Source organism: Exophiala aquamarina, assembly GCF_000709125.1.
Source record: "Exophiala aquamarina CBS 119918 chromosome Unknown aczIA-supercont1.1, whole genome shotgun sequence".
In the NCBI taxonomy this organism is placed as follows: domain Eukaryota; kingdom Fungi; phylum Ascomycota; class Eurotiomycetes; order Chaetothyriales; family Herpotrichiellaceae; genus Exophiala; species Exophiala aquamarina.
In genome coordinates, this window is record NW_013550587.1 from 5142633 (window position 1) to 5153306 (window position 10674).

Genomic DNA, 10674 nt, shown 5'->3' on the forward strand with positions numbered 1-10674 from the left:
TGGCATTGGCATTGGCAAGCGCACTCGAATGTGAATTGGAATTTGGAATTCTGGGATAGGATAGATAAGCACACGGATCTAGTTACGAGTAAACTATATAACCTAGCCACTGGGGGCATTTTGAGATTGATGGAAAAATTAACGAAGGCGAACGACGGAGATACAACGGTATCCCAGAGAAATCGGGGGTGGAGGGACTTCTCCTTTGCTCTTGCCTTTTCGGGATTTGAGATAATTATGCCTACGTATGTATTGTACCTCCGGCAGGGGTATGTAGCCGTTCAGCTGCAGATGATTAGTTTTGAATATCGGACAGTCGTTGCAATGGGAGCTTGGCACCCCGTAACAATTAAAAGAGTAGCAATCTGTTACTGTATTTGCATGTCGCATGTGTAGATATGCCATGACGGGATGCTGCATCTACGCGATTGGATTGCGGGGATGTGATTTTGACATCGCCTATAATACTGATCATAGCGGCAGTTAGGTACAGGTCGCACGAGGATGAAACAAGTTTGTAGAGAAAGATGGATCATTTTCTGATTTCCTAATCTCCTAAGACGTGGCCGTCTCCATGTTGTAACATGATATGGGTATGTGGTAGTATACCTTTCTTCAGCAACCCTGAGTAGACTCTAGTACCCCGTCAAGTTTCTTTTGTTCCCCTTGAGATCAGTCTCAGGTGGAATTATATGTTGTCTGCTGTCTTGTAAGCCGCCTTGGCCTGCACCCAACAGACAGGCTAAGACTCCTTGGGTGATATGATTATATGTTGTGATGTGTTGTCGGTGTGTTAGCGCAATGCCACACCAGTAATGTAATGGTATGTCATGAGCTGTAGAAAAGTTAGATGGGGTATCATTGGAACGCATTGTTTTGAGATAGATATCTTTTCTCTCCCCGTCTTTGCCTTTCCGATGCAAAATAAACGATTGTTGATAGATGTAGAAATTTAACATGGCACATAAAATAGAAAACCCACTGCACGTCGTGATTATGAAATGGTGGATGCAAAGCTTGAATGCTGGATTGACCGATCGGTGGTACACAGTGAATGACTGAGAAAACGAGAAAGCGAATGTAAAATATGTGTGGATCCCATCCATCACCACCGTTCATGAACCACATTTCCGAAGGGACTTCCTCGACCACTGGCAGGGCTATTCTGCGCAGCGAAGTAGTTCAGCGAGTGGCCAGCAGCGCTTCCGGTACGACTGCCAGCGGCGTCGGTGAAGTCGAAACGTTCAAACTCATTCAAGCTGCTTACGTCGGACTTGGCATCGATGTCTTCATATTCGTCTGCGTCCGAGACCATGGAAGCACGCTTTGTCGATTCTTGTCGATGCTGTGAAGTAGTCCGACTATCTGAGCCACTTCCTGCAAAGAATCTTTCGTGAGACTCCTTGGCACTCTCTCGAGGGATCAGCTGAGAGCGTGTTGCTGGGGGAGGCAGTTTTGGTGATGGACTTGGTTCACCTGCACTGTAACCTAGCCGGGAAGAATTGGCAAATCGGGCGATCCGCAAGTTCTCTTCGGTAAGACCAGTGGGCGATCCTGACTTGGAGGATTTAGAAGCAAAGTTCGAAGTTTGAAGAGGTGGTGGCGGACCTCGCTTGTTGCTGCTGGAGACTGGAGTTGATGTGGTCGGTGTATCTTTGACGATAGGTGAATACTGAGAGATGGAGGAGTTTCCGTTGTAGGCACCGGGGGCTTCGAGACGTGACGGTGCTTGAGCGCGAGTGTTGTGGCTCATACCAGGGGATGGATCACGTAACCGAAGTGCTGAGGTAGCTGGTGGCGGGGGCCCGTTTGGACGAGGATTTGCTACAGCGTGAAGGGTTGTGTTGATAGTGGATGGAGCTGGCGGACCTCTAGGGGTTGGGCTCGGGCCAGACCGCGGTGTTGGACTTGGCCCTGATCTTGAAGAGGGAGGTAAGCCTCTTTGAGCAGGAGAGCTGCTACTTCTATTGCGATTTTGTTCTCTGTCAGAAGTCCCGGGAGGCTGACCCCGTCCGGCCGTAGCTGGGCGCACTGCAGATGAAGACCCAGCGAAGTTCTGGTAGGGGCGGGAATCCCCTCTCGCCGTCCCAGACATGCCGAGACCCAGTGGTGCCTGATTAACAGGAGAAGTCGAGTCTCCAGGAGTGCCAGCCCGCGTCACACCTATGCTGGGGGATTTGAACTCTGCCTTCATGGTTGGCGGGGACTTTGCAATTGATGGGAATTCCTTTTGAGCAATTTCTGGGGATTTCTTTTCGACAGGCCATGAACTGGAAGCTGCCGAGCGAGCACTGCTTGATCGACTGCTGAGTTTCTCTCCCTTGCCAGCCATGACGAATTCTGGTTGGTTTTGAAGCTCTCGTCGATGTCTTCGCCGCATGAAGAACCAGAAAAGCCCGAGCGAAGCTGCTAGCACAACTACCACGGGAACAACGATTGCTGGGATGAGAGTGCTGAGATTCGAGGAGGATGGAGAAGAAGAAGATGCTGCTGCAGTCGAGGTTGAGGTAGATGTAGATATAGACGAAGAGTGTGACGAGGATGTAGTGGTGGCGGAGGCCGCTTCCGCTGAGGTGAGCGACGCATATTCGAAAGCATCAGTGACGGTCCTCGTCCTCTCAGTCGTGACAGTAGTAGGGGTTGGCGAGGTTATGGCAAGAGTCACCGTTTCCACAATTGTCGTGAGTCCTGTAGGGGCTTCCGCGGTTACGATTGGGCCTGCTGCAGCAGTGTCTGTGGCAACGCCTGGCGCACCGATAGATGAAGGTAAAGCCGTAGGATTCCCTATGCTGGCGGGTAAATCTGAAAGGTTTTGGCCATTTTGTCGTCTGTGAAGGCCGAACATGTTGGGAAACATCCTGCCTGCGTGCATGTCGGGCAGGAGCAGGCAGGTGCAAGCAAAAGGCAGGAAGGTCGGTGGATATGGAGGAGGATGAGGAGGAATGGCGACGATGAAGACAGGTGTGGCTAATGGTTGTCGTAGTGAAGAAACAGTCGGTACTGGTAGACGGTAGCTCCTTTTGGGCACGGGGCTACTGCGGTGGTGGCATGGGTGGTGAAATGAAAGATCAGCCGTTGGGCAGACTTTAGCGTAAGGCCATGGATGGGAGGGGAAATTGGATGTGCAGAGTGGTATAGGCAGCGAGGGCGGCCCCCAGGCAATTTTGAAGGACTTTGAAAGATTGCTCTGAACGAGAGTGTCTTTCGGACGTTATTGAATGTGACCGGCACAGAATATGGACAGATAGGAGAAACGCAACCAGCGTCAGCAACGAGGAGTTCTATTGAGGCGACAGCGAACTTTGGAGGGAAAGAAACTGTCGACCTGAGACGCCCAAAAAAAGAAGGGGTTGAGGGTAGGAGGAGGGGTCCCTTCAGGCGTGTTGAGAACGTGCAGGGCTGGCAGGGTCGCGCGACGACTGGGCCGGAGCAAGGGACGAGCCTTGGGCATTGGGGTGTTTCGAGTCGCCCGAACGAGTAACAAGCAGCGGTAGTAAAACAGACCAGGCTGGGGTTGACGGGTGCCATTGGGCCTGCTGGGGCCTACTGGGGCTCGCATGAGCCCACATGATGTCGATCCAGGCTCAATCCCAAGGCTATGGAGATCTTGATCCCTCGTATTGGTTCAATTGGAGCCCCAAGCCTTGGGACCTGCGTCTCACGAGAATATTCCCGACGTCCGATCCCACGAAAGAAGCAGAGGACATGTCACGTCCACCTCGCTTGGGTGCGATGGATGACTTACATGTTTGCAGTCAGAAAGCGACGTCAAGAGACAGAGATGATGCAACGGGGTTTTGATCTGATGCACATTAGCACCCACACACCCTGTTTGTGTGAACCGACGAAGGAGCCTTTGACGAGCACAGAGTAATACCCGCCCGGTGGCAACTCCAACAGGGGTGCAGGAAACAGGGAGTGAAATTGGAAATAGAAACATCCTCGGCGTCGTGGGTTGGATACCCCGCCGTACACTCTCTACTGCGAAGCATTCGTTGGACTGTTCCGCCTCATTAGGCTTAGTCCACTCTTCAACTTGACGTAGACAATTGGGGGAAACCTCACTTGCGGATGGACAGGTTCAAAGAGGCCAACACCTTTGACAGAGCCTAAGGTAATTCACAGACACGGTGCATCGCGCATCGTGGATATCGTCCGATATCGGAAGAGTGCACTGGTCATTTATGAAAACCATAAGTATGGTTACAAGACAGTATTTGATATACCTAGATTATGCGATGCGAGTTACTATTGCCTCCTCCCCTCTCGGCTTTCTTCCAAACAGCGATTGTTATGTACTTCGTGCGTTCACTATGCCTTTTTGATGTCACAGCTTTGACAGTCTTTCAATCAAAGCATCCATTTCTCACTCCTTGTAGCTTCCGTAGCTTCCATATGAACTGTGCTTATGTTAAACGCCACAGTAGTTCTATCATGGGAAACACCTACCCGTATGGGTTGGGAGTCTGCAACACATGTTTGTTAGACTTAGGATATCATGAAAGCAGAGGTGACGCTATATCAGGGAGACTTACACCTGGTGGTGGAGGTGGAGGAGCATCACCGTACGAGCCATAGTCACCATAATTACCACTGTGATCATGTACATCAGTATGATCTCAGGTTACTTGGTTGTAGGCTGTGTATCCCCCCGATTAATGACTTACTAGTCTCCATACTGTGGTGTCGGTGCTGCCATGACCCCGATTATTGGCAGAACGGCAGCAATGAGAAGAGATTTGAACAACATGCTCGGTGATGAATATGAAATCGTTCTCTGGTTCTTCAAAGGTATGCAAGGCAGGAACTTGACCAACTGATATCCTCGGCTCCAGAGTTCCAGGCCTCGACTCAGAGCCGGACAGGAATCATTATTTATACCCATGGCATTTCTGGACTTAGAGTTCTTCTCATCAATTAGACTTGAATTGACTCGCGAGCAATGGCCTCGCCAAGTTGTCATGTATAGCGCTTCCTCGTTCTTGTGCAGCTCTGGATTGCATCGCAGGACAACGGATCAGCTTCCATCCAGTATCACGCGGCCAATTCTCGTGTCATGCCGTTCATACCCTGTACTCTTGTTCTGCTTTTCCGCATGTGGAAAGCGGGGGAAGGCCTCGTGTCTTTGTATTTGATTCTGGAACCGTCCGTAGCGATGCCAAGTGGAACAATTTCTTCCAAAGCTGTCTCGATTAGCCCTCAGCCCGCCGAGCTACGCCCCCTCGAAGACGAGAGCTGTACCGAGGCTGGATTGGCTTAGCCACTGGTCAGCTTCCTGCATCAACTCCAGTGCATGACTCCAACTCAACGGGAGACCCCAAAGGAAGATCCAAGGACCATGAGGTATGCACAAAGTTCACTCAGCCAAATCACCAAGTACAACAGCCTGTCGAGCGAAGCTGGTTCAAAATCACTCATTTGAAGCTTTGGACGGTTTATCCGACTCGAAAGGCCCATCCTGAACTTTTGGAAGCGGCATCACGCGTGAGAGCTAAAGATTTATTGGGTCGTGCCCAGACCACTGTAGTTCGATCGATAAATTCCAATTTCTGCGCTTGATATAAGCTAAAACTTGCGTTTTTGGAATTGGGCGTCGACATGCAGATCGTAAAGGCATTAAAGATTGCCGAGAAGTCTGTAAAGTTGGAGCTGAAAGAACATTGTACCAAGTCCAAAGTCGCTGCCGGGGCAAGGCTGACTGTGATTCGCCCAAGCAAAGCGAATACGAGATCTGATTCAAAAAGAGGGCCCATGCCGAGATGGATAGCTCACTGCCCAGAGCTACCACCCGTTGCATAATGGCCTAAGGAGAGATGGTATTTTATTGATCGTTATTGGGAAATACACTTTGCCCTATGGAATAGCTCGGGTTTTTAAGCTATGATGAGTTCGCAAAGCACAACCTCGCATTGCTTAGCCCTGCGGTTTGAGTCTTTAAATTGCGTTCCTCCTCGTATCCCCAAATCTAGGCCTGTCATAGGCTCGTATCTGATGAGAATCTGAAATGCAACCTGGGTCAGTTAGGCTTGAGCGACTTCGAGCATAGCAATACGTTGCCCAGGCCTGGAAAATGTATTGAAGGTTCTGAATCGTCCTTGGAACTCAAGACCGTCTATCTTCTAAATCTAATTTTCCTTGCCGTGTAAGGAGCTCCTTCACAAGCTGTTCTCTCGATATAGCTGGAGGCCAAAGATCTTCTGAACATGAACGATCGACAGCAAAAGGGGTCCGAAGACGAGGATACAGAGGCGCTCCTCTCAGACTCTGAGAAGGATTGGGAACGGCAGCGCGTCAGTAAGCCAGGATGGCTAACTGCTGTGACCTTTATAATCACCGTCTCCTTCGCACTGATCGGCGGAATATTTCTTGGGCGATATATGCTCTTTGACAAGGATTCTGTGTGCACAGCGCATGTATCACAAAACAGTATGTTCTGTGTATTGATTGAAGTGACAAGCCTTGCTGACGAAGACGGCAGCACCACTGCTCAATCAAATTGATCTTTCGTACAATGTCATCAGATTTGATGGATCGTTTCTCAAAGAGAATATTTATCGCCAGCAAGGCAGGCCAGACGTGGACGAGGCTTGGGAAGCGCTTGGAGTAAATTGTGCGCGAGGGATCCAGCTCATTCCAGTTGTTGTCTCTGACAAAGACCCGTGTCATCAGATCGATCGGTGGTTATACCGGAGAATCAAGCAGAGCAAGCCGGCTTCGGTCATGATCAAGTCAAGATCAACCCCATACATGGAGGAGGATTCCCAGCCAATGTAGAAGGCCTCCATCATCTCCATTGCCTGGTAAGAGAGATCCAAGCAGAGATGCAGGAACCAAAGGCTGACCGCGCAGAACTTGCTTCGTCAGGCGCTATGGTATAATTTTGATTACTACCATGCACTTGGAAAGGGGGCATTCAAGAACGACGATCGAATTTTGCAACTGCACGTTTGTGAGACAATGCACTCGGAGTCGAGCAATGATCAAGTTTTCTGACTGTAAGCAGCACATTGTTTGGACATCCTTCGGCAGCAGTTGATGTGTAAACCCGACCTAGGGTTTCTGGGTCAAGTATGGCAGAACCAGAGCTTCCCTTCGGCATTTGTCGACTTCAATACTCAACATAAATGTCGGAATTACGAGTCATTGCGGCAGTGGGCAGAAGCTCGACAACTGCCAGAAGATGTTCCCGATGACTTTTTGCAGCCCCCAGAGAAGGATGACATGATTTATGCCGAAATTCCATGAGGTGCACAGCCCGCTTTTCATGGGATGTTTAAGATGACGATGAGCATAGGAACATATCACGGGAGGCATGCAAGCCATTTGTGACGTTGATACAGGTCTGACCGTTGAGCAGAAACATCATTAATTGGTGGCTGGCTTGTTGAGGTTCAAGTTGCCGATGCTGCTAACTGGGGTGGATGTCTGCCGCCGAGAAGAGGGCCGGGGGACGTTTGTGTTTGTGCAAGCAGTATGAGTACATGATCTCAAATCGGTTCTTGGGGCCATGGAGGGCAAGAAGGCGGGCAGTTGGGAGGGAGGTGTCCCAGGCGGCAGGGGCGTTCCGCTCATGGCGGTTCCTCGTGCGGAGTTTAGTTTGTCCTCGTCCCGAAGGCTGCTGGTGCGGGTGGCCCAACGTTATCAACTTACATATCACACCAACGAAACCGCTCACTCGCCTGTGCAATCACTTGCTCAGGCAAGGGCCCTGGTTGAGTCTGGTCAACTCCGGCCAACCCAATGGAAATATCCACATCCCGTGGGACCAGTCATCACCTCGCGTGCATCCCACTTCTCCGATGCTTGGTGGTTCACATACCCCTCATTGGTGCTTGACCTACACCTTCCTTCCACCTCATTCGCCCTGTTCATTCTTGTAAGCGCCTGCTGCAGGTCAGCACATTTGCTCCCAAGTCCCAGATCGCCTACCACTAACCTGCTATTCCTCAAGAAGAGGCCCAACTCACCTCGCTCGCGATGGCCTTTTCGGCATTCTCACTCAACCTCACCCTGCTCCCTCCCCTCCATGTTGTGAGGTGCCTCAACATCAAATCTTCGTTTGGATTCCAGAGTGACCATAGAGCCTTGGTCTCTATCACCATTTTGGATATGCAACAGTAAACTGCTCCCCAGCACCCTCCGAGGAACCAAAGGCGGCACAACGCAGTCAACGATCTCAAGACGAGATGGCCAAACTCTTTCTCTCCCGACGATGGCGGCCGAACAAATGGCCTTTCTTCGTCCTCCTGGGCATCGAACTGCCGTTGACGGTAGCTCTGCTCGCTCTCTTTGGCATTGCCGCTCCAAATCTATACCGCAAAAAACTATGGCAAGATGGCGCAGATAATGGCTTCAATTCTAGTCCTTCCACTGGCCTCTACGCCGCTGCGAACTACCAACCATACACCACTCCCAAGGTGTGGTCACAGTTGTACGTCCAGACAAGCCCACTCAACATAATCCCAGTCTAACACATTGTGGTAGTATCACAAACTTCAACGTCGTCATAGCCGTCCTGTCTATGTTCATCATGCTCGTCAAAGCCATCATGTATATGCTCCACGTATTCCCACCCGTTCTATCTGCCCTCGTTCACGGCGTTATTCTCGCTCTGTACTCGGTCTCATTAGCCTACCAGGCGAGCAGCGATACCTCGGATCCACTGCATCCTCAAAACGGCCCGCCATGGTATGTCACCAAATCATGCAGTGTCACTCGCAACAAGAGTCTGGTCGGCTATTGCCGACAAGCCAAAGCTAGCTTTGCATGTACCTGCGCTGCTCTGGGAATATTTGTTGTATACTTCGTCTTTGCTGTCTGGTCATGCTTCCCCTCCAAAGCCCAGCGGGAAGAATATAACGAACGCAAGAGACTACAAGCTGAGAAGTATGCTGGACTTGAAACTATCCCAGACTCCAAGACCGGCCGAGCCACCGCCAGCTACCCTGTTCCAGATACACCAGGCTTTCAGGGTGGTCTAAACCCTATGACACCACGCACCCTCGCCTTCAATACCCTTGGTGGCACTAAAGACTTGCCATTGAGAAGCCACTTCAGCACTCCAAATGTACAGCCTACCTCGCCTACCTATAACATTCGCAGTCCTGACATCCAACGTAGTCCCATGAGCCCTGGTTTTGTTGATCGTGCAGGGATGGAGGATAATGAAACCACGGGAAAGGCCATTGAATTAAGCCCCTCCTCACCACAACCCGCAAATCCCTATTTCCCCCCGCCTCCAAAGAGTTCCAAGAAATGAAGGTCTCCGACGTTTCAGCTTCGAATCCTTGGGTGTTCGAGGAACAATGACCATCACGCTACTGGATGTGAACGCAGACCAGTCACATACTTCATTTGGGAGTCTGGACCGAATGTTTTCCATGCTACTTGGAGAGTTGCCCGGTGGCGCAGCTGGAGCTGTTCTGGACAGTCGAGAAGACGGACAAGTACTTGGATGATGTAGAGCTTCCACACAAGGCATGGCAATATGGCGTTCTACTCTGATCCGGTCGGATGTGAATATTGCATCACGTGTCTGATCTTGTTATATATCATCCAATCTCAATTGGGGTGATCGAGTAACTAAAATCCTTACCAAGTGTATAACTTTCAGATTTCTGTATATCAATCATATATGATATCATGTGTTGATTCCACCACCCGCTCTACCCCTGTATACGCCTGATGTGCTGCGTGCATACGGGTCGAGGACGCAAACAAACGAGTCTGAATATTCTCAATTTGGGAGTATCTGATACAAAGACAGGAACATCATGGAACACTGGTAAGTTGCTCGATCGATGCAAGAAAACTTTTAGATCAGCCTCGGCGTCAATCATCAATCGTCATTGTCTATCTAGCCTCGTCGGGGTCATGTGTACAGAAACTCACAATCGGTAGTTGGTCCCAGACTACGGGAAGTCCATCTGCCACGCCCTTGCAGGTCCTAGGTAAGCGAGATCAGAGTACAGTCCGTACGCCCTCATGATTGATGACGACCAGACTGTGACCATCAGCGTCAAACGAGTCTCGGAACAGCGGACGCTTGCTACCATCGCGAGCAATGTCGTCGGCGCCCATCCAGACCTTGGCATTCATGTCAGGGCACAGTCGGGAACCTGTAGGCACAATAACAGCATTGCGGTGCGTTTCTACCTTCTGCACCCTCTGCTCAAGCTGACCGTCTGCAGTTCCGTCTGCAGAGGTGGACTGCGCTCCGGGTCCATGCAACACGCAGAAGAAGATCACCACCACCACCCCCACGACGTCCTTGCACGTATTGACCCGCTGGAACCTGCCATCTGCCAGCGCGACTGAAAGCGTGAAGCTCGGGTGCGGGTAGACTTGGTAAGTGTGCTTGGGCAACGCATCCAAGACGTCTTTCGTGATGATGCACCCGAGTCCGGCCAAGATGCAGACTTGCTGGCTGCGGTGGAGGCTTATGCCTTGCTGAATGGCCCCATCGTCAAATCTCTCCCCGAAATGCATCGTGCGCTTCTGACCCGTTTGCATGGACGTTGGTCTGAATTCACAGACCTTGGCGGCTCGGTCGGGTGCAACGAAGTTTGGAATGATGGTGTGTGGCTCATTATTGGGACCATCGTAGGAGCTGGTTTCCTCGACCTTGCGTAGGATGCCTTGAGAGGCCATTTTGGTACATTGACACTGATTGGT

At 50.7% G+C, this 10674-nt stretch overlaps 3 protein-coding genes across 3 annotated transcripts; 2 read left to right on the plus strand and 1 right to left on the minus strand.

The window, feature by feature from the left end:
- Window positions 1–1105: 1105 nt before the first annotated feature.
- A1O9_01798 (uncharacterized protein) lies at window positions 1106–2857 on the minus strand (the record flags this gene model as incomplete). The annotated part of the gene is made up of 1 exon (XM_013410956.1): window positions 1106–2857. The coding sequence occupies one exon, from the start codon at window positions 2855–2857 to the stop codon at window positions 1106–1108; it is 1752 nt and encodes a 583-aa protein (XP_013266410.1).
- A 3346-nt stretch (window positions 2858–6203) lies between these two features.
- On the plus strand, window positions 6204–7245 carry A1O9_01799 (uncharacterized protein; the record flags this gene model as incomplete). The annotated part of the gene is made up of 5 exons (XM_013410957.1): window positions 6204–6426; window positions 6479–6610; window positions 6670–6800; window positions 6850–6949; window positions 7004–7245. 5 exons carry the CDS (start codon window positions 6204–6206, stop codon window positions 7243–7245), a joined length of 828 nt encoding a protein of 275 aa, XP_013266411.1.
- Window positions 7246–8186: 941 nt separating this feature from the next.
- On the plus strand, window positions 8187–9259 carry A1O9_01800 (uncharacterized protein; the record flags this gene model as incomplete). The annotated part of the gene is made up of 2 exons (XM_013410958.1): window positions 8187–8431; window positions 8485–9259. The coding sequence occupies 2 exons, from the start codon at window positions 8187–8189 to the stop codon at window positions 9257–9259; spliced, it is 1020 nt and encodes a 339-aa protein (XP_013266412.1).
- Between the last annotated feature and the right edge of the window lie 1415 nt (window positions 9260–10674).